Here is a 14,297-nt window from a genome sequence, read left to right as displayed (position 1 = left end):
TGCAAATACAAAAGCACTTAAACCAAGTTAGGAGCTTGTACAGCTGCTACAGCTCAGCTGATCAGTGTAACTTGCTAGACAAAGGTGGTACTGTGCAATTATCTCTCCAAAGGGTACTGAACTAAGCCCAACAGGCCTGCAAAAGGTTATCAAGTTTACTGATGGAAAACTAGAGTTGTCTAGTGGGGTACTAGAGGTATCTTGTGACTTGATCAGAGTTTCTCCTCCAAAAGCCAGAGTATCCCAATGTATAATGAAGCATCAGAAATCTTTTCCTTAGAACAACAGCATAAAAACCTAAAAGCTTTTAGGTCTTAACACAGCACACATGTGAGGACAGCTGAAGTTAATTATTAGTCTTAGGCAGTTTGAACTGAACAGCTTTAGGTTTCATGTCCCTTTTGTGCCTCCTGACAGAAAAAAAACTTTTGGGTTGAGAAGGGGCAAGCAGTGAACAGTATGCCTGTGAATGATGGCTAATTGCCCATGCAGAGCCTACTGATGTGGCACATCACCTTCCCTTCTCTGTGTCGTAGGCATCCCATTACTGTAGGGATGATGTCTCCCCACGGAGTCATTTATACACTCTGGCTTTGCTCTGGGCAATGCCAAGGCATTTGACCTGGACCCTCAACGGCCATGCTTTGATGAGATGGTACTACAGTGCCTGTGCCAGTCACTGCTCTCTGAGCCCAGTGCCCACACACAGTTGAGCTGGCCTAGCTGTTTGCAGAACCATGATGAGAACCAGATTGCCGTTCTGATCCAGGTTAAATATCATGGGGCTGAGGGAAAATCTGCCTCCATGGGGCTGAAACAGGGTTATATGGCTTAAGTGCAGCACAGGCAAATCAAAGAACTGTTCACTAGAGCTGAAGCATTAGTACTGCACAAGCCATTTGAGTACTCAGGAAGAAACCCTTTGCATTTGAAAAGCAGGGTAACTAGCTAAGACACCAAATCAGCAGCTCCATTTCCATGTTTACTGCTGCCTTACCATGCTGACGTGGACAAACTACATCCCTTTGTCCATTTTCACATCTGTGTGTCTTATTTTGCAGACCCCTCAGGGTAGGTGTGTTGTAGCGTTGTGCTGGATGGTACCCAGCACAACAGTGCTACTGTTGCTATCAGAGGCTTAGAGCAGTTTGCAAGCTTCAGCCTCTGAGCTGAGTGACTTCATAATGCCCCTTTTGTAACTATTATGAACTATCTAGTAGTTCACAATGATGTCACAGTGGTGCCAACAGTAAACTGAGGCACTATGAGAACAAGTGGCTTTTTCAAGCTGGGTCTGTGAATCAGTGAGAGGAAACGCAGTCCACATCTTTTGCCTCCAAGGCCCCTTCCTTGAAGAGCTAGATTGCAGCTCCCCTGGGGAAACTGTGTAATGCTATAAATCAAGAGTTGTCCCCTGAAAGGCGTCTGAATTAGGTGCTTCCTCAAGGCACACAAATCTGTCACTCCCAACTCCAGCATATGTTTGGGTTGTGTACGTGAAGGTTAAAGGTTTGCAAAACAGAATGATTAATGGAGCCTGGAAACCAAGCCCACCCAGTGGAAATGCATAAGGAGCAGCAAAGGCAGTTGTGCGTACAGCTACCACTAGACAGTAGCTGCCCTGCTTGCTGTGAGACCTTTGTGACTGAGCTCAGTGTTCCCTCATTGTGAGTGGCACAGATGCCCTCCACGTGCCATGCTGGGTTGCGGCCCTCCTTTTTGGACACTGCCTTTTGTTTTGGTACCTGGGAGTAGCGTGGAGCCTACCTCTAGGGCTGCCCTTTCACAAGCACAGTGCTAGGGATCATTTCTGTATGGAGTTCTCCTTTGTGCCCCCCCCAGCAAAGCACCATGTAATTGTAACGAGCACCCCTCTGGTCTCGCTGGGATTCAGCATGAAAAAACTAAGTCTTAAACGACTAGTCAAAATGCTTTGAGTTTTCATTGCCATAAAATCCAGCCACATCTGGTATGAATTCATTTTCTTTTATGTCATTATATTCTGGTTATGTGTTATCTACCTCACTAGAGATTTTCCCATTTTGCCAGCAGGGTAAGAGAAGATCACATCTCTCATATCCTGGCTGTGTACAGTTCCTTGTAACATATTGCTGGTTTTAGGGTGAAACTAGACAGTATTTGCATACAGATTGGTTTACTTTTCGATTTCCCATAGAGTTAACTGGCAGACATATCTGTATTCTGGGTGAGAGAACTGTCTTTTATGCTCCAGCTATGGCTTTATTACTTGTCTTAGGATTTGTATTAATTTATTTCCTGAGTACTCGATAGACTATAATTTTTAAAGGTACTCACACAGATTAATCACATTCTTTTCTTATTATTCTTCTGAGGATCCCTTCAGTTCTTCAGGTCAAACTCCCTGCTGTGTTTATAGACAGGTTTAAGAGAACATTTGTAATTGTTCCATTGCCTAGTGTTTTAATGTAAGGTTTGCTCTATGTCATTCCTAAATACAACAGAGTTCTTAAAATAGCTTATGCTGCTACAATATTCCTAGCATTCTCTGTTTACCCAGCCATTGCCTTCTCCTTCCAAAGGAACCCTGTAAAGAAATACTTAGACTCTTATCACAGTGGTGGAAATTGTTGATCTCAGTCTAAATGCCTTCCATTCACTACTGGGGTCGTTTTTAAGCCCATCACTTTGTTCAATCCACACCCCTTAGCATACATGTGACATACAGTCTGGGTCAAACAGCGTGATGGAAATAGCTCTTGAAGCTGAGTCCAAGGCAACATGTTCTGGTGTTGCTACAGGAACATGGCTCTTCTACAAGACACTCAAGAAAATAATTCTTAAACTGGCAGCCCCTTTCCAAGCTCAGTTTGGATTTGCTCTCTAGTCAAATCTGAACAGTTAAGCTCAGGATTTATCTGGTTTTCAGCAGAAAAAAAAAAAAAAAAGCTTGAATCCAGCTCAATGGTAACATGAAAAATCTGGGGTTCTACAACCTGGACTTGGAGCATTTGTCTAGTGAGAGAAGGTTCAGAGGTGGAAGATGTAGGGAAGGTCATTATTTTATTTAAGTGGTTTGTTCTTAACTGGAATCCTTAACTCCATTTTTTTTTCTCTGTGTGCACCTCAAATGTCATCATATAACCTTGAGAGCCCAATACAGAACAGTCATGTGTCACCTTCTGATAAATTGGAAGGAATTTAATTAAATGAGCATATATAAAAGACAAATGAATGAGGAATGGCCCAGGAGCTCTTGCAAATTAGCTTAGCAGGAGGAAAAAAAGTGTGAAGCTTCATCTGTAATGTAAGTGAAGGGCATCACTTTTTATAATACAGCCATATAGAATCATAAAGGTTAAGAATACTTAGAGCATTCTCCACCTGGGAGTTCTCTAGGTTGTTATTGCATGCCAGCAGAATGAAGAGAGAAGGAAATAACATGCTCATTTAACCAGAAAGAGTGAATTTTCACTGTCAGTCTTACATAGAAGAATCAAAACTACCACGTGATTTCTGATGACAAATGCTCTGCTTCACAGGGTCTACGGTACACCTAGTGGAATAAAGGCAAAATCTGGAACCCCACCTCCTGTTCTACATTTTTAAACCTGCCTCATTCCAGAAAGGCTTTTTAGTAGTGAAACTTCTTGTAACACAATAGAGATGAAAGCCCCTCTTTGCTTTTTAAAGTAAAGTTGATAATGTCAAAACTACCTCAACATATACTATTGGCTATGATTCAAATTGTTTACAGAACAGGGGTTCCAGCAGGCCCTAAAAATTTTTCCACACTCATGTGAATCTGGTCCCCAGGAGGGCAGGGATTCAAAGAAGCCCAGCTGTTGAAACAATTCCAGGAAAAGTGTGTACAAAGCTGATTTTTAAAATTATTTTTACTTTAAAAAATGAGCCTTAAAAAGAAACATTACAGGAAAAAAATCTGCTGCAAACTGGATATCTTGCAATTCTCTGCCAAGAAGGCTAGGAGAAAGCAAGTGAGAAAAAAAATGAAACACTATGCTTTCATTTTCATACAGATGAAGCGAAAGGCAATAAGTAGAATCTAGCTCAATGCAAATGCAAATCATACATCTGGACACGGGTAGGAGATTTGATCATCTGGGTTGTTTCAGGTCTTCATTTAAACTAAGTTTCCCTAAGGAGGGGAAAACCAGAAATCAAACCAACAAACCCCAGAGGGTTCTTTTTTGTGTTTGCATATGTGTTTTTTTCTAAATCCAAATTCAGCTCCTAGTAGGCCAGCCCAAAACAGTTATTTTAACAAAATTAACTCATTTCCAAATCCATGGTACTATTTTTGGCATCTACACCAACATGTTTTTGCCAGTTCTTCCCAAGTGACAGTGCTTCTGAACTCTTTCATGTTTTACAGCCACCCTGTGTTGTCCTGAGGATTTTGCTCCAAGTGATACATCACTTCACTGGGGAGCTGGACAACTTGTTTGCCCTTTGTCATTGCCAAGTCAGGCTTTGACAGGGCAGCTAATGTTCCCTTGGCACCCAAAAGATTTGCGTGCAAAGACAACAAAAGGAGGCAGGAGCAGTAAGGTAGAAAACACAGTCCTGTCTGTCCCTTGTGAAGATACCAGCGCTTTCTGAGGCAAGAGCTGTGAACGGATGGAATTTATCCCATTCACTCTTAATTACGGTGAACTGGAAGCCCTTATTTCTGACAGAATCTTCAATGAGGGCTGTGGGGGACATCGGAAGATTCTCATACCGTTACTGTTCTGCTACTAGCATGGGAGAAAGAGTACAGTTAAATATATTGCATCCTTCATTTCAGGACCCTGCACTGACTGTTTTCCCTATCAAATTGGCCCTTTCATGGGCATCTTTCGGTTATTGCTTCACACAGCCTGCAGTAGCAGCACTGAAGCTGTTAGAGGGTGGAGAGTTCTGATGTCAGAACTCTGGCTGCCCAGATCAGGTGTCTCCTGTTAAGAGCCTGGGTCCTGGGGACAGCTGGGACATGCAGCGTTTGACAGGATGGTTCCCAGGACTTCCTTAGTCTGTCCAAAGTGAAGCCTGCAGTGTCTTTGGCCCTCATGAGGCTACAAGAACAAAGAAGCTCAAAGGTCTCCCTGTGTCAATTCCAGATCTTTTCTTGGACCTGCATACAAGCACAGGCCCCTGACTTGGCATATTAAACAAAGGGCTTAGCCTAGAATGAAATTGCTGCTGCTCCAACCTCCTTTTACAGTCTGTAGCTAGAGCCCAGTGACTGCAGGAGGGCTAATCCTCCTACAGCTAGAATTAAACCTGGCAGAAAAGGTTATGTGTACCCTTCCGGCCTGTTTCTTGTCAGGCTAAATAGCCACATGCTCTAATTCATCAGCCAGCTTGGAAATAACAGCCAGTATTCAGATGTGGCTGTTCTAAGACAGCTCCCTAGGAGCTTGGAGAAGCCAGGTCTTCTGCGTGCCGTGATCCTTGCTGACAATCAGCTTGGGAAACCAAGTCTGATCAAACAAACAGTCCTGTGCTCATGTTTTCTATCAGGCATGTGTAGAGATTTGGTTTGTATTAGCCCTAAGAGCTAGAGGGATACCTCCAGACAGACTCTAAAGCACATGCTTGCTCTGTAAGTGCTGCCTTCTGCTGTGACAGCTAAAAAGTGTGGTTACCCCAGCACAACAAAAAATAAAAAGGCATGAAATGCAGTAAGGGAAATAAAAATGCAATTTCCTAATATCTTCAGTAAAAACCTACAAAAATGTCAATAAAATTGTTTTTAGCAGCCTTAAATTTCCTTCCAAGTGCTTGGTGGTTATATGCATTTCCCATTTGGACTTGAGGCACAATTTTCTTGTCAATTCTCCACTGGCATCACAACTAAATGCTGAGAAACATGATGGGCTTAGGTAACACACTAGTGTGTGCTCTGTAAATGCTCATGGTTTGCTAGCTAACTAGTAAAACTAGAAGGGAAAATATTTTTCATTTAACAGGAATTGTCACAACTTTAAGGGCTTTTCCCTTTCCAAAACAGTGTGAAAACAAGCAGCCAAAAAAAATCATACATATCAGAGGAAAAAAAAGATTAGATTGCTTGTGACCATTTCATTTGTTTCAAGTCAACAAAGAGCTCAAACCACAATCTGTTCCAACAGCATGTTTGTCATTGTTTTATTCAGTGTAGCTTTAAAATTCTCAAGACTGCATCCAGATCCTTCTCATAAGTGAGAAGTTTTTCATTACATTCATGTCAAGCCTTTCCTATTGGCTATATTGCCTCCACTATCCATCTTAGAACAGCAGTTCCTTGGCTCTGCCACATGCTACAGGGGTAAATTGTTGCTAGTGCAGCTCTTTTACCTTGTTGATGAGGCTGGGATCACCCTGGCTGCTTTCCTCGTCTTCTGAACTCTTTTGTTCCTCATCTGATGTGATGACCTCCACGGGTATCACAGAGACCGGGCACACCTTGTAAGGCTCAGTGTAGGCACTGTAGAGAAAGAACAGACCAGCTCATCGGCAGTATTCCCAGACACCTGCTGTTGCTCAGACACAGCAAATCCACACATTGCACAGCTCTAAACACTCAGGGGACCGGGTGTCCCCGCAGACCCTCTAGGCTTGGAAGCAAGATTTCTCAAGCTTTGTGTTTTGTTGCCAAGTTAAACAGCAACCATTTAGACAAGTAGAAGAATCTGAATGGAGCAGTGGGAAATTAAGTGAACTCATTCAAGTATACCTATAGGATCAGTTTTCTGGCTCAGTTTGGAACAAAAAGTTTGACTGGGTGCATACATAATTGCAACTAGAACTTGTTTGTTCTTCCTGAGACATCCCTCAAAATGGATGTAATAAAATCATACTAACATTTCAGTGCTTAGTAGAAATGGAAATTAAACATTGTAAGTTTTCTGTGAAAACATTAAAAGGATAAGAAAAGTGTAATTATAATACCATTGGAATTACAGCACAAGGTAACTCAGATCTCATCATCCTTGAGTTGTTTCAAGGGAATCCAGAAAATCCAGAAAAAGCAATGCGATTGAAAGTGCTGAATCTGTTAATGTAATACAGTCCAAGGATTTCCCAGCATTATTTTTCTTTCAGGAAAATATAACACACACACACACATATATATTTAGATTTAAATTGCCAGTTATTTCAAATCCTTCACAAAGCATGACTAAAGGTAGGTTCTCCAGATAGTGCCTGCCCTTTGTGTTTGAAAGGTGTCTTTTATTGCTGATCTCGATGTGCCTAGTGACAAATTGCAGACAGTGGATTTGGTTAAACCCCTGTCTCCTGGATTGCAGTCTTCCAAATATGGTTACCACGCAGATGCTCACAGGTTGTGTTGAGGTTATCCTCTTGCCTGGTCTTTTAAATGAAATGGGTGAATGTATCAGTGTCATACTATGCCTCCTATCATTTAATCATTCTAAAATCTCTGAACTTTATCTAATAATCCATTAGCATTATCCAATTTTACTAACCATTTTAGTACCATTTTTTACTACCAGACAGTTTTGGTGCAGTTGTTGGTGCTTCAACACAAGACTTGATTTTACAGCACTGGTAATAGGACTGCCAAGTATAACAGTGATAACACCAACCTATTCCCCACCTGACTTTACTCTGCTTTTATATTCATGGATCAGATTGGTGGTTTTGGCCTTAGCATCACTGTGGGAGCTTATATCCAGCTTATTCACCACAGTGGCCTTAAGTATTTTACATATTTCCAGGAGTCGGTTCCAGTGTTCAGCCAATAGGGCAAGCCTGTTGTCTTTAGACAAAACCTGACATTTGTGGGTATTACAGTAGAATGCTGGGGAGTTTCAGGGAAGGGTCAGGCTGAGTGTTAGTAAAAGGTTTTTCACCAAGAAGGTGGTCGGGCACTGAACAGGCTCCCCAGGGATGTGGTCACGGCACTGAGCCTGCTGGAGTTCAAGGAGCATTTGGACAATGATCTCAGACATAGGATCTGATTTTTGGGTGGTCGCACGTGGAGCTAGTAGTTGGACTTGACGATCCTTGTGGGTCCCTTCCAACTCAGGATATTCTATGATGGCTTGTCCAGCCGAACTGGTCTGAACACCAGCATGCCTTATTTAGTGTTTATGATTTCTTTAGTCTTCATTGCCTCTGAAATCTTTTTAATGTGCTTTTGCAGCTCTGCTTCATTTCTTTATTTCTTTATTTTTCTTTGGCCTTCCAGGGGGGGATCCCAGCTGTGAGCAAATCCAAAGCCTCAAAGCCAATGCTAGAGTGACAGGCAGCTGGGCAATTATGGGTTAATATAAGTGGGAGGGCAATGAAGAAAGAGACTCCTGAAGCCGCTGACCAGACTCACATTTCCTTTCAGAAAGGAAACTCCATTTCTGCACTCACTTCCAAGCTGCAAAGAGTGGTCTGTGTCTGCCATGCAGGTGTGGCTGCTCGCCTTTCCTTCATGTGCAGAGGCAAGTAGCTCCCACAAGCTGCCCCATGCATTTGCCACAGCGGGATGGACTGAGCAGCTGCACTGTTCCTCACCATTGTCTTCTCTTGTTTATTATTAGTGTCTGCAGTTTTTCAGTGTGGGCGGCATCACAGCACTTCCGAAACCCTGCCTAGCTACAACAACAAAGGGGCCTCTGTGGATCAGCTCCACCCCTGACTTCCACACTTTTGTTGATGCTAATTGCTTTATTATTGGACCCAAAGAGGAGGCTTGTCATGCTCCCAGACCCTGACATGCATATGACTCTAAAGACAACCTGCCTCATCGCTCAGTAATGATAAAATAAAACCTCCTGATGGAGAGTTGCTCATACTAAAAGTAGTGCTGGGGTGAAACTGGGGACACGTGAGTTGTTCCAGGTATGTTTAGATAAAATTGTTTTGTTTTAAGGGGCATTTCTCTATTGGATCTCCTACTCCCAGCTGGTACCCATATCTGGGTCTATCCTCAAGCTCAGTCCAGCATTTGGAATAGTTCTGATTTTCATCCTGTAACCTTTTCCCTCACTAATAAATTGATATTATTAAACTCACAGAGGTCAGACAGGGAGAGAGAGAGAAAGAGGCAGCACCACTGATTCATTGGGTTTTACTTCAGGCCGGCTCAAGCTCTTTCTTCTGTTCCGCTTTCATCTTACAATTCATCTAAACTCCATCTCAATTGCTCTTTTGACCTGTTTGCTTTGTCCTTATCCTTAGCCAACCTTAGACTACCCTCAGTGCCTTGATGCTAGTGGAATTTTTCTGATGAAAGGTGTTGTATCTGTCTACCAAGGCAAATCCCCATGCAACTTGAAATCTCTCATATTGCTCACTCCAAGAGTTGAGGAAAACAAGATATCAGTAGAGCAAAGAAATGGTGAGCAATACTGGCCTGGCAGTTCGAAATTGCATATATTGGGTTGTCGCACACTGGAACAGGCTCCCCAGGGAAGCAGTCACTGCACCAAGCCTCTTGGAGTTTAAGAAGCATTTGGACCATGCACTTAGTCACATGGTCTGAATTTTTGGGTAGACCTGTGTGGTGCCAGGAGTTGGACTTGATGATCCTTATGGGTCCCTTCCAACTCAGGATATTCTATGATTCTATGATTCTATATGTCTTAGTGAATAAATGCATGGTCTGCCCCTGCATGGAGGTAAGAACACCAGCTTCTCAGGGCACATTTTCACATACAGAAGTGTGGTTCAGGGTGTCAGCTGTGGTAAGTGATGACAGATCTAATAACTGCCTGAGTCTTTTGTGTAATATCAGTGCACAGGTAACTGAAAGGCCTCATTTATTCCCTGGCATGAACAAACAGCATGTTACTCCTGCTTTACAGTTCCTTCTCCCACCTCAGATGAACACACAGCTTTTGCATGCTGCTGTGTTTACTCCTTCGTCCTCAAGCAGTAGGCACATTCTGCACAGGGGCCCTAGAACCCATAATGGCAGCCACAGGTGACTAAAGAACTGATCTGTGCTTCAGCTCCTACAGAAACCATTCTGGGCACAGCATGCTTGATGCTGAGATTCTCCATGCTTGTGTGTGCATCTGCCAGGTCTTATTCCACTGACATAGGAATGTGACCATGGAAGAAAACATATATGTGACAGAAGAGTCAAGACCTACCCCTAGGGCCATTTTAAAAGTTGCTTTGCCACATTAGCTGTGGCAAGGGTAGACAAAATTAACTTCATCTTGTATCAGGATAAAGAACTAAGGAAAGTTGCCTATAAAATGTGTTATTTTTTCTGGATGCTTCCTACAGCCTTGTAGGCCTCTTTGGTGCATGAAACCATGAATCAAAGAAAATACTGTATGCTGGAATGCAATGTACTGTAAGGCAAAGTACTATTCAGGATCTTTGAAAATCCTGTGTCTTTCACATATGGCTGTCTAGATGCTCTTTCTTAGTAATTCACCAGTAATACATGCAAACTGTTTGCACAACTAAACATAACTACTAAGCATAACCAGTCCTGGATCTAAGTCCTTGTTATAATTACGTATTAATTCTTTGTTGATCTAACATTTCAGGTATTTAGATGCACTCCTCTCCCATTGTGGGTACAAAAAGGAGAAGAAATGTGATTGAAGGGATAATCTATTATTCATGTTGCTTTCCAGGGCTATGAAAATCAAAAACTTTACAGTGAGTAAGATAAGGGATCTCCCTGAGTCCACAGGTAGTACAAGGACAAATTGCTCAGACCTGCTGGTTAGAGCTGTCTCTGTTGGATCCTACTGTTCATCTGGTCCCACCTGTAAAAGATGGATACACTGCACTGTCTTCTTTCTTCTATATTCTTGGTATATATTTTTTGATGTTAAAATGTCTGCTGATGAAAAAATAGACGAAAAGCATTCAGGAAAAACATTCATGTTAGCTAAAAAATCAAAATGGAAGAATTGGGTTTTTAATGCTTTTGAACCAAAAACCAGGTTTTGGAATGCAAATGTTTCTGGCTACAGTTCTGCAGTACCTTAATTCAAAAGATTTTCTGCTTATTAATGGAAGATATTCAATAAGTTCCAATGAAGCTGCCAAATTTTTAATATTTTTTTTACACTATTCTTATGTCTCAAATTGTCAGACTGCTGGGATAATAAGATATTTGGATCTTAAAAAGATTACTTAGAAATAATATTTATGGCAGAAATAGATGGTTGTGGGAAAACACTTCCCCAGTACAGAGGAGGGAGTACAAAATAGCATGATGCTTTTGTTTTGCTTACCTTGCAGATGGGTTTTAGTAACTCCGTAATTTCCCTCATAACAAATTCTTCAAAGAGGATGAGCTAGCAGCAGCAAAAGATCATGCTGTGTCATGGCTCCCAGCTCAGAGCTCGCTCAGCACAAGTGAAAGCAAGAGCAAGGCAGACACAGGAACAGCTCAGGAGGCTTATTAACAATTTAGCCAGTCTCTCTCCTTACACTCTCAGCTTTTCTGCAATTTTTAATTGTTTATCCCAGCAGACACGGAATTAAGTTTCTTTCTCCCTCAGAAGATAAATGACTACATTATGTTAGTGTAAGAACACATTATAATCTGGGAAGAATGCCTCATTGTATTAGTCTGGTAATCATTATGAATGGTGCTATTAAAGACTTATACAGGAGTAAAACTTGCAATATTGCCTAACTGTTGCACGGGCTTCACTTATAGGAGGCCTGCAGTGCAGTGGCACTGGCTAGTGCTTACAGATACTTCCCAAAAATGTTACGGATCTCCTTTGCCCTTGGGATGTGCAAAAGCGTGTTTGTGCCTCCCTTCCCATCCCACCCTCCTACAGACACTCCAGCAGCATTCGCGTTTTCACTTCTGAGTTCTGTATTGTCATAGAGCTCCTGGGCAGTACACCTTTCCTGACACCTACCATGTTTTTTATTCCAGTTAATTCACATCTTTTCATTCATTTTATAAACCTACGTGCTTGTGTTCTCCTAGTAGTCCTTGCTCCTGAAGACAGAACTGATCACCATGTGAAGATGCCCATGGCATATCACTTCAGATTCTAGAACATGAGAGATGGTTGCTCCTGCCATTCCAGTAAAAATGCAGACAGAACTATGTCATGCCTGTGTGGCAGGAGCCTGGGGGAAAGCCGCAGTGAGCAAACAGTTGACTGCAGGTCCCTGAAAACTAACATTTATATAGTTCCTGTGTCTCACCCACCATTTAATTACACCATGCATCTAAACATGCTTTTAAGGTAGCAAGACTTAAGCTCACATGTAACCTGTCTGCCTCCAGATGAGCATAGATTTTTTACAGGCATTTGATTTTGGTTTTATTGTTTCCACATAAAGGATATATTTTTTGTTTTTCTTCTGTCTCCTGTCATTTCCCTGACATTGTCTTCCCTCCTTCTTTGAAGAGTGAGCAGCAAGGGTTGTGACTCTGCTCGGAAAGCATGGAGACAGAGTTGATCATGAGATGTTTGTCAGCTGGAGTTGGGCAGACTGCATGAGATATCTCCAGTATAATGTATTCATGATCAAGTGTCTTCTGCAAACGTCAGTGTCATTAATAGGAAGTCTGGTTAAGGCTAAGAATTCATTGCCAGTCGCAAAACATGAAGTGAGGCTGAGCTTCAGAGGAAATGCACTTTGGCTTCTAGGGGAGGAGAGGCTCAGCGGGTCCTGATAAGAAAACCTAAGCAGTTCCTTGTCTTTCACAATTAAATGGGCTTAGGAACGATGGAAAAAAATAACAGACAGGAAGGACTGTGGAAAACTACCTCTGAATCTGGGATTAGGTCATTGCAGCCTTGGATACAGACCAGATTGTATACTGATACCCACCTAGACTGGGCAAGCACAACTGGGAGAGCTGGAGAGGAGTTAAGTGTGAACAGGTACAGCTGCAGTAGAGACCACAGTTATGTACCTCATCGGCAAGCGTTAGTGCTCTGAATTACAAACTCAGCTCTCAGTTATGCTTTATGATACTTGTCAAGTATGCATCCCTTCCAACAAGTGGCTCTTTAGGCATCTGCAAGGCATCTGGTTAGGCTGTCCTGGCTGGCAACGTCCTTTCAAATGCCTGTGCAGTATGATCATTTCTGTTGGAACATATTTACAAGGTATTTCTGCATTGTAACTGAACCAGCTCTGACAGCATTAAGTGTGCTACAAATCTGTTGGCCAGGCTAAATCAATTTTGCATCTCTCCAAAGAAGTGAGAATTTTTGTGCAGGGTTCAAATCGCACTTATTTCTTTTCTTTACATCTGCTGCAAACTGTAAATTGGATGATGAAACTTTATTACCTCCAACATACTTAAAGGGCCAAACCCACTGATTTATTTCCTGCACATTTCTCATAGTTTCAGAGGTGCCTGCAAGTAAGTAAAGATCAAAGCAGTATTTAGTCCAAAATGTCACCACAAGAAAAAGCAAAACATTAGAAGAGGCTGGAAACCACATCCTCGGTCCCATTCCTCCAGTAAAACAACTGCTATTATAAACTGGTTTTACCAGTAATTATCAACACATCTCTGACCATATCCACTGTTTCCCTACAGTAAGAGTAGGAAGTAAGTGAACTCTCTGGTTTTCTGGGGGTAAATGCTGACTTCTGCTCTGCCTTCTGTAGAGGATTTTTATTTATTTATATTTTTTCCCTAGGATGTTTCATCGATTTGTTAGGGTTCTAGATTTAAGGGTCACCAATTCTTTAAGGAAAGGCAGCTGTATTGCATTCAGTTAGGCCGAGATCTACCAAAGCTCTGAAACGAATGTGAATTATAAGTATTTTTTCTGGGTGTATTGGTGACTGGCTGTGTTGGCAATTATTTGCCCAGAGACAGCAACGCAGCCGACTTGAAGCATCCCTGATGGAACTACCTAGGAAGATACAGTCATTCTCTCTCCCTGAGGTAAGTCCCCTACAAGTAAAACCTTCCTGAAGCCAGCTGAGTGGTGATGAGCTTAACATCACCCCAAAATCAGATATGCAGTTTACAAATGACTTGTAAATTGCTGCTATAACCTTCACAGCCATAGCCTGTGCGCTTTCCTACTCTTCTTTCACAGGTCTCATAGCTCATAACTGAATAGAATGTTCAGCATGCAACAGGGAGACCAGAATCTCACCTGGACACAGTTGGCTTATGCAAAGCCCATATACATAAAATCTCCTCCATTCAGTGGCAAAAAATAAAAAACAGGCCTTTTATTATTGGACCAAAGGGACTGAATTCAACTTTTTTCTACATACAGTATCCCTGGCTTTATTTCAAGTCATGTGCCCAAGAGTTACTAGTTCAAACTCTCTCTCAGACAATGACATCCTTACTGTATAAAATTAAAGCAATAATAAACCAAATGGATTGATGGTAATTG

The 14,297-nt window shown here is 42.0% G+C and overlaps 1 protein-coding gene across 3 annotated transcripts in view; it reads right to left on the bottom strand.

Moving 5' to 3' along the window:
• FGD5 (FYVE, RhoGEF and PH domain containing 5) overlaps positions 1 to 14,297 on the bottom strand; it is a 105,628-nt gene that overhangs the window by 62,971 nt on the left and 28,360 nt on the right. For all 3 annotated transcript variants that reach the window (XM_048068795.2, XM_048068786.2, XM_048068783.2), the window contains one exon: positions 6,322 to 6,451. In XM_048068795.2, the coding sequence (XP_047924752.2) occupies positions 6,322 to 6,451 (130 nt within the window). The remainder of the gene's footprint in view (positions 1 to 6,321; positions 6,452 to 14,297) is intronic.

This window comes from Anser cygnoides, chromosome 10, assembly GCF_040182565.1.
Source record: "Anser cygnoides isolate HZ-2024a breed goose chromosome 10, Taihu_goose_T2T_genome, whole genome shotgun sequence".
Classification (NCBI taxonomy): Eukaryota; Metazoa; Chordata; class Aves; order Anseriformes; family Anatidae; genus Anser; species Anser cygnoides.
Note: the sequence above shows the minus strand (reverse complement) of the source record. Positions and strands in the feature narration are given on the sequence as shown.